This window comes from Drosophila santomea, chromosome X, assembly GCF_016746245.2.
Source record: "Drosophila santomea strain STO CAGO 1482 chromosome X, Prin_Dsan_1.1, whole genome shotgun sequence".
NCBI lineage: Eukaryota > Metazoa > Arthropoda > Insecta > Diptera > Drosophilidae > Drosophila > Drosophila santomea.
Window position 1 is genome coordinate 8,658,611 of NC_053021.2, and position 15,455 is coordinate 8,674,065.

Here is a 15,455-nt window from a genome sequence, read left to right on the forward strand (position 1 = left end):
TGCTTTGTTTTCGGGTTTTTTACTTTTTCAAGTACACATAAATGATATATATATAACTTGGATTTCCTCCATCTGCTTGTCTTTGATAAATTTTTTTCTTTGCCACAAAAATTGCATACTTTATGTATTACGATTAATCATATTTTTATATTTATTTATATATATATATATATATATCTATATATGTATATATATATTATATAAGTACCAACTACAATACTTTAATATCAGACAATGTGAATTTCTCTTGCTTTCTTCTGCTGCCTTTTCTTGTTTGTGTGTGCGTGTAAGTGTGTGTGTGTGCAATTAATGATTCAACATAATAATTAGCAATAATCGAAATTGTAATCAATTTATCAATATATATATCTATATATATAGTTCTATTTGCCTTAGCGCTTCTTCTTCTTCTTCAATCCTTACGTTTTTTGAGTATTTACAAAAAATCTAAGAAAAAAAAATGTTTGCGTTTCTTTTTTGATTATATTTATATTTTATATGTATGTATGGGTTTGTTTGTTGTTTTTTTTTTGTTTTAGCTTACCATATGAATAATTCGTTTTGGACACACACGCTTGATATTCATATTAGTCTGACCAATAAAAAAAAAACATTATTCAATAATTAATTGTGTTTATTTGTGTGTGGTTGAAGGATATGTGATTAGTAGGCCATGCTTAATGCATTCGCAAACCAAAAGGGAAGTGATCTACAAGTAAGTCCATTGGATCGTTCAAACTTTCCAGTTCGGGTTCCATATAACATATAAATACATTTTAGCTCTCTTGCTTCTTCCCCTCCTCATGTTCGATTTTCGCTTTTCGCTTTTGTTTTTAAATATATTGCGTTTAGGCGTATTAATTTATAATTAAGATTAGGAAAAAAAGGTGTGTAAATAAATAAACGGCTTGACATATCAACTAATGACTAATTTGGTTATGTTTGCATCTCTCTCTCATTAAGTACTTTTCATTCATTCTTTCGAAGTAAATTTCATTTTGTTTTTCAATTAGCGGAAACGGAAGTCAATTTGTCAGCTTGGGGCTGTTGTTCTTGTGGTACGAATAGTGTTTTTGTCGTTGATGTTTGGTGGGCATTTCAATAAATGTTGTGTAATTTTATTTATTTATTTATTTTTCTGTTTTTGTTGTTGTTTTTCTTGACCAAATGCTAGTTAACAGTTACGAGCCACCATACCCCTTTTCATCGTTAAGCCTCTCGGTTAAGAGTTTTATTTTTATTTTTCCGTTCATCCACTCAGCTGTCGCTGCGTCAATTTATATGCTAATGGGCCTGCATCCTATTTAAAATACATATGCGACAACACGCCTGCTGCCACGCCTCCGCCCGCCCCATTCTGAGTTAAATGAACGACAAAAATGGCAAAAATAAAAATACAAATAAAAAGCGCGCGAGAAGAACCCAATTTATTTAAATCTATATAAATGTTTTATACTCGTATCTCTGTGCGTACTCGTACATTATATAAATTAATATGTTTTTTTTTTGAGGGCCACACGCCCACGCATCCGACTGGCCACGCCCCCCAACCATTTCCATCTGGAGAATGCCGGTGAAAAATTCAGTTAACGCAAAATCTCATTTAAATATGCATGAAGGCATGAAGCCGGCCGCAGTCGACGAGACCAGACCGAGGCCACAATTGAATTTCTCATTTCATTTTCCCACTTTTTTGTTTTTTGTCGAATCATTTCCCTCTTCTTTTTTTTTTTAGCATGTATTTAATGTTATTTTTGGAAGTTTCAGGTGAAAGGGGTTGATCCAAATAATGGCTTCAGTCCTATCCTACCAAGATTCAAAATTGCGAGAAATGTAAACTGAACCTGTAACACCCCGAAATACTGTTATTATCGTCATTTAAGGCTCAGCTTTGAAATATTTTAATTGAATTTATATTGGAATTTTTCGGGGCATAGGAGTTTGGCAATTCTAAGTTTATTGCTGACAATAATATTACTGAAATGTAAACACTTTGCATGTCCAATACCTTTGAATTGTTAGCATTCACATTTTTCACGGTAGCATCTGCATAAAAATGAGTTTAAATGTATACAGTTGACAGTTGACAATTCTGCATTTATTTTGCCCCAGGACATGCTCTCCAAAATTATTATCCGTGTGCGGTGGGCACACACGTGTGTGTCCATGACTCATACGCCACGTTGGCCAGCGGGAAACAGTAACAGTAACAGTAACAGCAAGGGAAACAGAAACAGCAAGGGAAACAGAAACAGAAACAGATACGAGTCCCAATCCAGATCAACATCCAGATGCCAGAAGCAGAGCTAATTATGCGTCCCTGGGCGGAGAGTGAATGCGAACACAAATCTCGGCTTAAATGCCGCAGCATGTTAACTGTCCAACTCTGGACTGTCCCTGCATATGTTGCCCCCATTTTGATTTATCATACATCATGGTCACGGTCGGACCTGAATAATATGTGAATGGCTCTGTGTGGACATATATATATATATACATATATATATAGGTGGATGGGGAGAAACACATCGAAATTGGACGGCCACAAAAGAGCCAGAGAGTAGGTGTCGTGCCAGCCGTCGAACTGAACGAAAAATGAACCAAAGTCAGCTAAAGATCTCGATTCATGGATGGCTGGCAGCATATAAACACGAAAATAAATTCATTAAAACATTTATCAAGTTCGACACTTGACTGTCATATATCATGTTACATTTTTGAGCTCGAAACATGTTTAATCCGCAGCAACATCAAAAAAAAATGTAACTGCAATTGGAGGGGCATGCATATCACTCGATTCAGCCCACGAAGTTCATTTGTTCTGTACACGGACAGAAATTTAGCGTTTTTAAATATTTGTTAATATCATAAATATATATATTACATTTGCCTTATATTTCACATTATATTGATATTGATTTGTACGAAAACTACATTAATTTGCAATAATTTCAAAAGAATTTTCAGGTTTTAAATTGTTGTGAATTTTTCTGTTTTCTCCTGCTGTTCAATTTGTGTTATGTGCGTCATGTTGGGTGTCTCTTTGTTGCTTTTTGCCTGTGATACTTATCGAGTGGTACAGTGGGCACCCAGTACAAGACCATAACTTTTTCTATTCCATTCTAGAGAAAGTTCGTTGAAAAGAGAAGTGTAAACCGAGTGACGTTAGAGGAAGAGAACTTAAAATCGAGTTAGATTTGTATTTCCGTCATGGGCTGTGTTCACTGTACCATGAGGCTGCCGGGATGAGTTTCAAGTGTTCAAGCGTGGCCTACACATGCTCCAAAAACAAGTTACAACCGATGCCTCAACCCGATCCCTTAACACCTCCAATCTCACTCTTAACGCCTTCGTTTCGTTTAGTTTCAGACACATACGAGTATACGAGTATACGTGGATGCATATACAATATACAAATGTATTTGGATGCGAACGAGCCGAAATTGATGCGCTCACAATTTGCATGCATAATTCAAATTGAAAATTAAATTCAAATAAAATGCATTTTAAATGCGTGTTTTGCCGCTGTTCGCTGCCTTGATTTTTTTATTGATGCATCCATCAAACAAATTGGTATGCAAAAGCGCGTGAAAAATCAACTAGCAGATTGTCAATAAACATGTGCATAATTATCGGCCAAAACTGTTTGCATAAATTCTTGAGAGGCGTTTTTCTGCTCCGCATAAAATGCAGGAAAACCAGAAATGCAGACATTCAGAAATTCAGAAATGATACCAATTGAAACTCGAAACCTGAATTTAAATACCCTTGCAGCTTTAGTCCACAAATATTTGTTATAAATTGGAAGAGGAAAATACTGCATTTTTTTCAATCGCCATAGTTTTGCATAAGTTGTGCAAATATATCTCAAAGAAACGGACATATGGACAAAACACAAATATCCGTTGCTAGAGTAAAATAAATATGTGCATATGAAAACTGCTAGACTAGTGAACAAATGGTAAATATTTAAATAGAAATTTGGCACTTGTGAAAATTAAATTCACTTTTTGTTGCATGGTATAGCAAAGTATTATGATGGGCATTTAAAACATAAGAGTTAAAAGATATTTAATTAATAGCCATTGAAAATATTGACATTGAAAGCTTAGACAATGATGCCTAATTTTTGACACTAATTATTAATGGCGTTGAAACAGATGGGCATTGATTACTAATTTTTGTCTTGTGTTTTGAGTTAAATAAAATCTTTGGATTCAAGTTAAAGGTTTCATTTTGTATTACCACATGCTTATCTATCAGCGCTAAGTTTTTATGGATTTTAAAGGTAAATGAAGAGAAGTTACGTTAGCTTTATAATACAATCTAAAAATGTAGTAATTTATAAATTCAGAAAGGCTGCCCCATTTATTAATTGCACATACAGGAACTTTGTAGACTTTAGTAAGTTTCGGGTGATTTAAAAGAATGAATGTGTTATTTTGACGCATTGCATTTGATTTGAATAAATGTGACATGTTTTGGCCGAGTTCACCCAGTATTGGCAAGTGTGTTGACGCTTTTTGCCAGATGCTCGAGAGCCGTGTTGATGGTTTATGACTGCACTTATGTGTCGACGCGACCTGTTTGTCCATCATCACCCCATTCGGTTGCATTGCCCATTCATTTGCCATCCAAAATGCAGTTTGTTTGCTTGTCTAGAATCGCGCGACACGCGATGTTACCGCTCTTTTTCGCACTTATTTTCAATTTATAACTGTTTTTTATGGCCAGCACATGCATAACCGTTATGGACACGCGGCCACGCCCACACGCCCATACGCCCATACGCCCATTGGCACGTAACTGTAATTAGCATTTGGTGTTTGGTCATAAAAGGGCGGGGATAATACGATGTACGTTGTGTGTTTTCGCTTGTTTTCCGATTGTTGGGGGGGGATGGCTTGTTTGTTTGCTGATGATGTTGTGTAAAAGCGTTTTATAGACTAGAGACCGATACCGAGATCGCCCCGGAAGGAGATTATCTGGATAGGAATTGAGATTATATAGACGGGCTATTGGCTGGGGAGGGGGGAGGGGGGGGCTGGTGGTTACGGGCTACTTCCGGTTGAGGAAGTCGATGCCGATGCTGATTAATTTATAGCATGATGCCGAAGAAGGTGAGAAACTTGAGTAAACTGTACAATTTATACAAAAACCGATACCTAGCCAAGTGTGTGAAATTGAAATCCGCTCTGACATATTCCGTTTCCGGTTCGATTCAACTGCATTTGCGTGCCCGCCGCTGGAACCGCTTCATGCGTAGCGACCACTCGTCCTTCCATTCAAGGACCACCGAGCTCGGTCCGATGGCCAAGTAACCGGGAGCCGCCTCCGAGTCACGTCCAAGTATGAGATATGATCTGAAAGGGGTTGGGAGATTCAAGAAATAGGGCGTGTTAGATGTTAGCTGCTTTCCAAGCCCAGTGAGTTGCATATATGCAATCCTTAAGAATTGCTACTTATGCCATTTATATATGCGATGGCATAGTATGTCTACTAAGTTTTGCCATAATACTCACTTGTTTAGCTTTATTTTTGGACACTGGCACTCGATGCTCTTGCGCGGCACCAGCAGCATCATATTGCCCCTTCCGAGCAGGGAACTCGTTGTGCCCGACATGGGATTCCGCTTGAAGATCGTCTGGATGTTGATCTCGTACTTGTAGATCTCGTTCTGTCGCTCTATCGAGAACTTTTCCGTGCTGATGTCCTGGGAGGCGCGATCGTGGCCAATCACCTTTGCCAAAATTGCTGCAAGTAAAAAATGAATGCAAGTTAAACAGATTAATAAACCGAATGCTATATTTTTGAATGTTTAAATTACTATACTCACCATAATCTTCCATGCAAAACTTGTTGAGATTGAGCTTCTTGGGACTCGCCTTGCACTTGCCGCAGTCTGTGGATAAGTAATGCATATGTTTCTGCCCCGTTGCTGCATTTGTTTTTTTTTTTTTTTGTCTTAGTGTACTTACACTTCTTCATCTCCTCGACCTGCGAGCCACCACCATCCTTGTAGTCACCAGTGCCACCACCTCCACCGCCGCCAGCGCTCTCGGCCTGAATCATGTTCGCATTGGTGGGCACCTCTGTTAATTTTAATGAGAAAAGCGGGGGATTAGAAACCATGGATTCCGGGTGCGACTCAAGGCGATCTTGATTTCTTGGAAACTCACTGATGCAGGGTGCCACGTGGGAGCGGGTCTGCTGATAGCCGCGGGCACATCGGTTGCACGTTAGTCCGGTGACGCCCTCCTTGCAGGGACACTGGCCACTCAGGTGATTGCACGTCTTGCCCGTCGAACCCACTGGATGGCAATCGCAACCTGTGAAGAGGGAGGTATGTCATCCTCATTAGAGCGCATCCCCAAACCAATCAACCATCCAACCATCCATCCATCCATGCATCCATCTATCCAGCCAACCAGCCATCCAGCCATCCAACTATCTATTCCGCACAGCTGTCTGTCTTTGTATCTGTCTGGCAGACAGCTTATGGGACCACTGATTGATGACATCTTATTATCAATAAAGCGGGGGGGAGCTGGGGCAAAATACCCTGACAGGTCGGACATTTAGTGACAGGAGCAGAAATGTAGCATACCCACTACAGGGGATAATAATGTATTACAAATACCTGTGTACTACTAGTCAAACTAATGAAATCCCTAATGGCTGAACTTCAGCTGTTTTAGGTAGCTTGTATGCAACTAACTGGAAGTCTAAGACAAAGCGAAAAATTGTGCATTTATATTAAATGCTAGAAACATCATTTCTTTTCGGATTGATAAAGACAATTACATCAAACGGGTATACCCCAGAATACCATATATGTATGTATGTATGTATATGGATGCTTATAACTGGCCACCTCATTGCCTTGTCTCTCATTCAATCAGCAGAAAACAGAAAACAGAAGACAGAAAACAGAAGACAGAAAACAGAAAACAGAAGACAGGAGACAGAGTACAGAAGACAAGAGAAAGCTGAACTCACGCTTGCAGACTTTGCGATGATTTGGCGGCTTAGTGGCATCCCGATAATATCCCTCGCGGCAGTAGTGGCAGTATCTTCCGGTAGTATCGTGCTGGCAGTTGTAGCACACACCTCCCGAAACCCGGCCAGATAGTTTGTACAGCTCCAGATTGAAGCGGCAGCGACGGGCGTGTCCGTTGCACTGGCACACTGCAAAATAGAGACAGAGGAAAATAATTATCATTATGAGGAAAATATATAAGAAAATATATAATACAGAAAACTACACATGTGTAGAACGAAAAAATCCCTAAAAAAAGTAATGCATCTAAGCAACTTTATTAAATGCTTTATTATTATGCATGCAACAGCAGAAAGTGGGCACACCTTTTCCCACATTATCGTACCCACTTTCCATCTGAGAATCGAAAAAGTTCGAACAAATGGCCACCGCAAGCAGGATGGTCCAGCGGTTACACATAGTTTCACCGAATTACCGTCATGACCTAACGAGCTTAACCCGCTCCTATTTGGTTATTATCAAGGATAACACCATCGGGTGTGCGGCTCCGAGGATAGCTAATCATTTAATGGCAGTACGGGCAGTCCAGTGCCGTTGCCCTCGTTTTTTCCAGCTGCTGGACGCTGGGTGGTTGATGGGATGGAATGGGATGGTAGTATCCGGTCCGGATCCGTAGATTTCATAAATAATTAATAATGATGGGAAACTGTTACGTGCTCTATTTTTCGGACAGGTGCGGGCGGGGGCAGCTGAGTTATTCCTCCCCCCCCCAGTCTTGGTTATGATTGATTATGGTTGTTGTTGTGGGCACTGATGCTTTTGCTGTAGTTCCCTTGATTGATGAAAAAATAAAAATGGGTAGAAAGGGTGGCAGCTCTTGTGGGTTGTGCTGCTGGGCGGACGGTCTGGGTGTTCCTTTTGTATCTTTATTTTTAATGCTCTTACTTGCGTGCGGCTCCTTATCGATTTTCCAGACTGACCAACCACCGCCCACTTGGCGGAACGTGAATGTTCATTTAATTAGTGGGAAAATATCATAAAATAATTTTAGCAACTAATTGGCAGCACTTGACTTCAATTTATGGTGTTCCCGGTGTCCAGGACCTCTGACGTTGCTCCTCTGTGTGGCGTTTCTCCGTGGAGTTTCCTTCGATTACATTCCACCCACACTCTGCATTTTAGGGCCAGGGGCATTAAGGGTGATTTATACACAAATGCAGACACACACGTGTCCTCCTTGAACACATCATACAGTTGAGGTTAATATCTTAGCTGTGGTAATAGCTTTTAACAAACCTTAAATGGTAATTTCAAGTCAAATGCGCTTTATTTGATTTTATTGCTGCTTTGGAATAATTGATTTTTTTGGAAGGCAATACACCTAAGACATTCCGGATATTCTCCACTATTTTTTCGACCCCAGCTGTGTTTATATAAATGTACGTACTGGGATTGTCCGCCAATGCCCACGCATGAGCGCCTTTGGAGTGGGGGACTTTCGGCACTGGAGATCGAGGCTGGGAAGTTGGTGATTGCCTTTGGTGACTGGTGCGACTATTGTGATTGCTGTTGCCTCATATTTTTCATATCTTATGTCTGCATCATCGACGAAGGATGAAGGCTGACAACAAAGGAGCTGCTGGAGCCGCTGGAGGCGATGGGCGTGGCGGGAAGACAACGCGGATGGCCGTTCGCTTATTTGGCAAATAATAACAACAGCAGCAACAATGGACCTATAGAGCCAACGCCACCCGAAATACCCGGAATACCCAGAATCCCCGGACGGACACATGGGAATACTTATCGAAGGACCTTATCCCGGCAGCAGGCTCACAACATGTGCCGCCCCCATCTTCAGCCCACTATTGTGTCATCATCGTAGCCAGTGCACAATTTAAAATGGATTTTATTTTCACTCGACACTCCACACTCGACTTCTGCGGGGTCAAGGCCATAGTTTGGCTTTAAAAGGCGGCTTAAACCGTCGAGTGGTGTTTCGTGTCCAGAAATTGTGATAATAATATAAAAAGTGTACTTATAATAATAAGATGAAGTGCTATTTCAAGTTCCATTATCATACATCCTACATTTTGCTTTTAACAAATTTAAGAGCATTCCCAGTTCGTTGCACCTTTCATTTTGCAGCTCTTCATCATCCAGAGCTTCTTTTCATCTTCGTCTCGAATCCCATTGTCACGGCTCCTGCGTCAATATGAATCTTATTACCAGCTTTATTTCGTTCTCGTTTACCCATATCGCTGTTAATGATAATAATAATGATATTGACCGCCAACTGGCGTCCACTTTATACCCCAGGCAAATGGCTTTCGTGGAAGCTTCCTATTGTCGCATTGCCATTGACACGCATTGTAATTGAGTTGATATTGCGGAACGTTAAGCCACATTCAACGAGCCGAATCCCGCAAAAATTCCACGGGTATTGAGAGACACAGACGCCACACATAAATTTCCCGGGGCAGACAATTAGAAGAACCAAAAAAAAAAAAAAACACGTCTAACGACGAAAGCCACAAACAAAAAATCAACCTAAAATATTCGAAGCAACCGCCGATTAGCCAAAGTAGCACATAAATTTTCAGTGGCCTCTGGTTTTTGGGAAAAACTGTGAAAATCGAACATTTCGTTGTGTGTGTGGGATTTACTCAAGCATGGCCAACGATGCAGTCGATCGGCTTAATTGGTTAACAATAAAACGCATTTTTACGCGAATTTACTTCACAGTTCATTTGCTGCGGCCTCATTTCCACTCTTTTCTTTTCTTTCCATTCCCGATTTTCCCGGGAAAGAAAACTTCACTTCAATTACTGGGCCAGGCGGCCGGTGAAATTTTGCACATCTTGACCAAGAATTCGCATCGCTTTGCTTGCCAATAGTTTTTGATATACGTACCAGGTCGAGGTAAAGACCCAGACCCATCGGGTCTGTGCAAAGAAAAATTTGCAGACGGTCGAGAAAAGAAAAGTTCATAATTTAGCTGCAATTTTAATTAAAAGCCAAACACTTGGTGGAAAATGCGACAGGGAAAACGAACGGAAAAGTGGTAAAACACATGCAAAGCCAACAAAAGTGCGAAAACAGCAACGTGCTCCGAGATAAAGGAAAATAAAGGAAAACATGTGAAAATCATTTGGCACCCAGTACAACCGAGGAGGGGTAGCTGCTAGAGGGTATCTCGTAGATGGTATATGCTATTGGGTATGGAGAATAGAGTTTGGTGTATGGGGTATAGAGTTTGGGGGTATGGGTATGATGAGGCCCGGCGCCGACAGATAAGCCGGGGCCGGGACCGGACTGGTCCATTCCCCGTTCATAAGTCGACGAGTCTGAGAGTTATGTGCCCGTTTGTTGTGTAAAACGGCACAAAAATTATGGGCGAAAACCAAACAGGCCCCCAATTGTGGAGGAGAGTACTCTCCTACTCGTTCGGTGGGGCGTCGAGGGGATTTTGCAGCAGACCATACCATCTATAAACTGGCTACAAAATGTCTAAATTTTTTCACCATACGAATGGAGAAAAATGGGAGGTACTGCTGGCAGCAGCAGAGAAAACGAAAAAAGTAATACACAAAACAGTAAAAGAAAAATAGAACTCGACAGGAAAAGAATCGAAAGAAGACAGACTGGGGAGGGAAGTAACACGATATGATATGATCTTGAGTACTTGTACTCACATTGGAGCTGCAAGAGGCGCCAGACTGCATCTGTATCTTGTATCTGTATAGGTTATTGTATCTGCCGAAGAATGGAGGAATTCTCCGGGGAACAATGTTGCCGAAAGTCAGCGAATGGAAATGAGCCAAGCACGTTCCCATAAATCATAAAGAAAAGAATTTACGACTATGCCTCGCAAGGGTCAGAATTTCGTAGTCGAATTCAGATGGTGCAGATAGGGTAAATAGTAAATTGCAGCCATAAAGCACATAATGAAGCTTAATAGTGAGAAAAACTGTTAACGACTCTATAAGTTTACTTCACTTTAATAGTAGCTCTCATCAACATAAACTGACATTGCGCCACCGTCATCCTAAAGAAAAAGTTTCGATCCATAAGTTTCGATCCTGATTTTTGGACAACAAATATTCCAAACATAGAATGTCATGCCTCGTCGAGTTCGTAATTAAATTTCCTATCGAACTGTGTTTTCAGAAAAAAATGTAATTTTTTTTCACATTTTTTCAATTTTTGATGATGATTTTTGAATATCGGCCGAAAATCGTTTTTCTGTTTTTTGCGACTAAAATATCAGTATTTTCATCACAGCATTCGAAATATTTGTCCGAATATGGAATGTCATACCTCGTTGAGATCGTAATTAAATTTCCTATCGAACTGTGTTTTCAGAAAAAAATAAAAAAATTTTCACATTTTTTGCAATTTTTGATGATGATTTTTGAATTAATGCGAAATGCCGAAAATCGTTTTTCTGTTTTTTGCGACCATAAATATCAGTATTTTGATCAGAACATTCGTAATATTGGTCCGAATATGAAATGTCATACCTCGTTGAGTTCGTAATTAAATTTCCTATCGAACTGTGTTTTCAGAAAAAAATTAAATTTTTTTCACATTTTTTGCAATTTTTGATGATGATTTTTGAATTTATGCCGAAAATCGTTTTTCCGTTTTTTGCGACTAAAATATCAGTATTTTCATCACAGCATTCGAAATATTGGTGCGAATATGGAATGTCATACCTCGTTGAGTTCGTAATTAAATTTCCTATCAAACTGCGTTTTCAGAAATTTTTTTAATTTTTTTTCAAATTTTTTGCAATTTTTGATTATGATTTTTGAATTAATGCGAAATGCCGAAAATCGTTTTTCTGTTTTTTGCGACTATAATTATAAGTATTTTGATCAGAACATTCAAAATATTGGTCGGAATATGGAATGTCATACCTCGTTGAGTTCGTAATTAAATTTCCTATCGAACTGTGTTTTCAAAAAAAATTCTATTGTTTTCACATTTTTTGCAAATTTTGATGATGTTACCCCTTACAAAAAAGGCGAAAATTTGGCCAAAAATTATTTTAACAAAGTCGGTCAAAAAGTGATATAGTTACCCAGTATTGGTGGTTAGGAGTAAAAAAATGTAATTCTTTTCGATTTCTGACCATTTTTAGCCAAGTTATATAGAAAATACCAAACGTAAATATTGAATTTTTGAAAAAAATCGTTCCCCTGATTGTTTGCGTAAACAATCAGTATTTGGATCAAATATGGCAAAAAGCGATTGGATTGGTTAACATTGATAATTAGTTGCATAAAACTGTTATTCATTTAGTTTAAAGCGACTTTTACCGAATTCCATCGTGATTTTCCACTCGAATCTTTGTATTATTGTACTTCGCATAATTCCTATTATATTTCATTTTGCGAGCCATTGTTAATGTGTCTGTATCAGCACATTCATTGAAATAAATTTGCCGTCTCGCAAAAATATCCAAACGCCCATCTTCAAACCCAACACCCACGAAAAATCCAGCGAAAATTTGCTTTGCCTGCACAAAGAGTTGTTTGCTGGCATTGTCCTTGATTTTTTTTCTTTACAGGACCTGGTAAATTGTTGTGACTTTTTTCCCAGCAGCTATGTGTAATTTTCTCGCCCGTTGACAAGAAAATGTTGCCTGTTTTCGTTTTCATTTCATGGGCTCGTCTCACGTTCCTCTTTGGTTATATTATTTTTATTATTATTTTTACGTTCTTGCTGTTTTATTTGCTTGGCGGCGATTTGTGTGTTTTAGAATTTGGTGTGATTTGAATTTTCAATGGGATGCCCATTTCCGAACAGAAGTCGAATTCGGCTAAATGTGTGTGTTGTAAAAATAAGGGGACGAAAGAAAAAGCAAGTGAAGCATGAAGGCAGCGAGACAGTCTGTTTTTCCCCAGCTTATTTCCCCGCAGTTTTTACCGCGTGCCAATGATTTCAAAAATGCTGCCACGCATAATTTTATTTATTTTTCAATTTTTCCTCCCAGTTACTTCTACGTATCTAAGCACTTTGCTTGCTTTTCGGCTAAGTCTGTTATGATATCCACCAGAATGTGTTGACAGTTTTTTCTTTTCACCTTTTTCACTCAACGAAATTTTGCGAAATTTGGTTTGCCAAAATATTTGCTGCTTGAATGGCAACGGATTTTTAAATTTAGCCCGAGAGTGCATTTTCCGCACTGTGTGCTTTTCTTCGCTATTTTGGGTGGTCTGTTTTCTTTAATGATCGTTTGTTCTAATGAGATATAAAACTGGATTGTTCGCTAAAAGGCAGGCAATCAGCCAAATTAATTTCCATTAGTACACAGATAAAACGAAGTATTTCTTAAGCACAGTTACTTTGTTTATGTAAAAAAGTATAAGGAAGTAAAGCTACCATTGTTGTGTAACATAAACTAAACTTTGTTTTTCACAACCAATTAATTTTCAGCTTCAACTTGGTAGAGTTAAAAAAAAACCCGATTTTCACTCACTAATTTCCTTTCGAATGTGCATAAGTATGCACGAAACGCCCTCTTTTACTCCATTGGAAAAGCGGGAAAAGCGGAAAAGCGATGCTCCCACCGAATGCGACTGGCGAAATTGGCTTTTGCCTGCAGAAAATTATTTATGGCCAAGTGGGCGGGGTGGCATTAATGCTGTTGTTGCAATCGACACCCCCACAAAAAGCTGGCAACCGATGGTTGACAACTGGCTCGATGATGATGCTGCCATGCTGCTGTTGATGATCATCAACGCCGATGACGCCAACACGCAATTTGGCAAACAAATTACGCCAAAAATGTGCATTGGGAAACAGAAAACAGCAAATTGCCGGCCCAAAATCGGAGCCAAATCGACTTGCCACCCTAGCATTTCCAGCATTTTCAACTGCCCAGAAAAAAAACCCATTTTCCAATCCCAGGCCAAGAAAAAACTAGAAAAAGGCATGGGCGTTGATAATTGAATTGAAAACTTTTGCCTCGCACTCATTTCGATGGGTGGAAATAAGAAAAATATCGCGCTAAGACTCCATAATTCGAGGGATTGTGCAACTTTAAGGTCCCCAGCAGTTTAAGACTGCTAAAATTGTAAATGGCAAATGGAAAACTGGCAAGCTGGCAAAGTGGCAAACTGAAACTGAAACTGGGACGGGGCAGTGCCAAAATGAACGAGGAAAATTATTTGAACGCAGCAAAAACTCATAATAATAAAAGGTATAAATCAGATTTAGCCTTCTTCAACTCTTGGTAGGGTGCTTTTGGCCACTTTAACGAAGCTGAGATACTTGATTGGCCAGTTTTCCATAGAACTCAAGCTGCGTCGATGTGTTAGGAAATGGTACTTTATGGTTTCTGGGTAATAATAGTGAAATTTATCCTTAGACGAACTTTTACAGCTGCTCAACTTTGGCAACTGTGGAGTTTTTTGAACCATTTTTCGAAATACTGTATTCCAAGGACAAAAACTAGTAAAATTAAAATTAAATATTATATATTATAAGTAAGCCCCAAATCTATAATATATATTTTAAAAATTAAAAAGGGCATTCATGGAAAATCTCAATTTACTCGTACCTTGCGATTCATTCTTTTATTTTACAGGGTATGCTAAACCCTTTCTCTTTACGATCCATTACTCCTGGGACTCGTACATTAGCCATGTCTTTCTGGCCATGTCACTTGGCCTTAACCCTGCCCACTTTGAGACCTTAGTCTTTGGCATATGGTTCTGCTATGGGTTTTTGGACTTCGGAATGGGATTCGGGTTTGGTTTGGGTTTGCGTTTCAGTTTCTGTTACTCGACGCAAGCATTTTTATAAGACATAAATTCAGCGATTTGGCTAAATGCGCTTCATGGACTTGGCCGGGTAATTTGTGGCCTGCCAGGGTCGTCGTTTATGTGTATTTGTGTATGCAAAGGAAAATAGGAGGAGGAAAACTGCAGCAGCATTAAATTACACTCTCATGCAGGCGCACATATCCCCATCCACATCCACATCCACGACATTTAGAGGATCCAGACAAGGCGACTCTACGACTGCGACAAGCTCATATTGCTTTATGTCTATGCCCGATTCCCTTGCCCCGTTGGTGGAGCGCTTTTAATGGGACATTTTGTAAGTAAATTGCATTAATTTCACAACTTGGCTGCGCACACACACTTCTCAAGCACAAAAATAAAAGAAAAAATGAGGCTAAACGAAAAAATAACAAGAAAATTGAATAGCAATGTGCCATTGATGATGGAACGATTTATGAGCTCCAACGAAGCCTCGATTACGATTGTACGCAAACCGGTTGGGAATTCGATTTCGATATCGTTGACTTCCAAATCCTCACCTCATGCTCAAATCAAAATGCAATTAAAAGCAGAGGATCGCTCAGATGCAGCGGGAAAATTGCAATAGCTTTTGGATATTGGTCTGGCAATGGCCACTCGATCAAACGAGTTAGTTCGGTTAT

General features: G+C 39.4%; 1 protein-coding gene across 2 annotated transcripts in view; it reads right to left on the reverse strand.

Moving 5' to 3' along the window:
* Nucleotides 1–564: 564 nt before the first annotated feature.
* LOC120455513 (netrin-B) overlaps nucleotides 565–15,455 on the reverse strand; it is a 61,142-nt gene continuing 46,251 nt past the window's right edge. For both annotated transcript variants that reach the window (XM_039641784.1, XM_039641785.2), the window contains 6 exons: nucleotides 7,000–7,188; nucleotides 6,180–6,329; nucleotides 5,979–6,092; nucleotides 5,837–5,902; nucleotides 5,523–5,754; nucleotides 565–5,363 (listed from right to left, as the gene is read on the reverse strand). In XM_039641784.1, coding sequence (XP_039497718.1) covers nucleotides 5,222–5,363; nucleotides 5,523–5,754; nucleotides 5,837–5,902; nucleotides 5,979–6,092; nucleotides 6,180–6,329; nucleotides 7,000–7,188 — 893 coding nt within the window. In that variant the 3' untranslated portion in view covers nucleotides 565–5,221. The remainder of the gene's footprint in view (nucleotides 5,364–5,522; nucleotides 5,755–5,836; nucleotides 5,903–5,978; nucleotides 6,093–6,179; nucleotides 6,330–6,999; nucleotides 7,189–15,455) is intronic.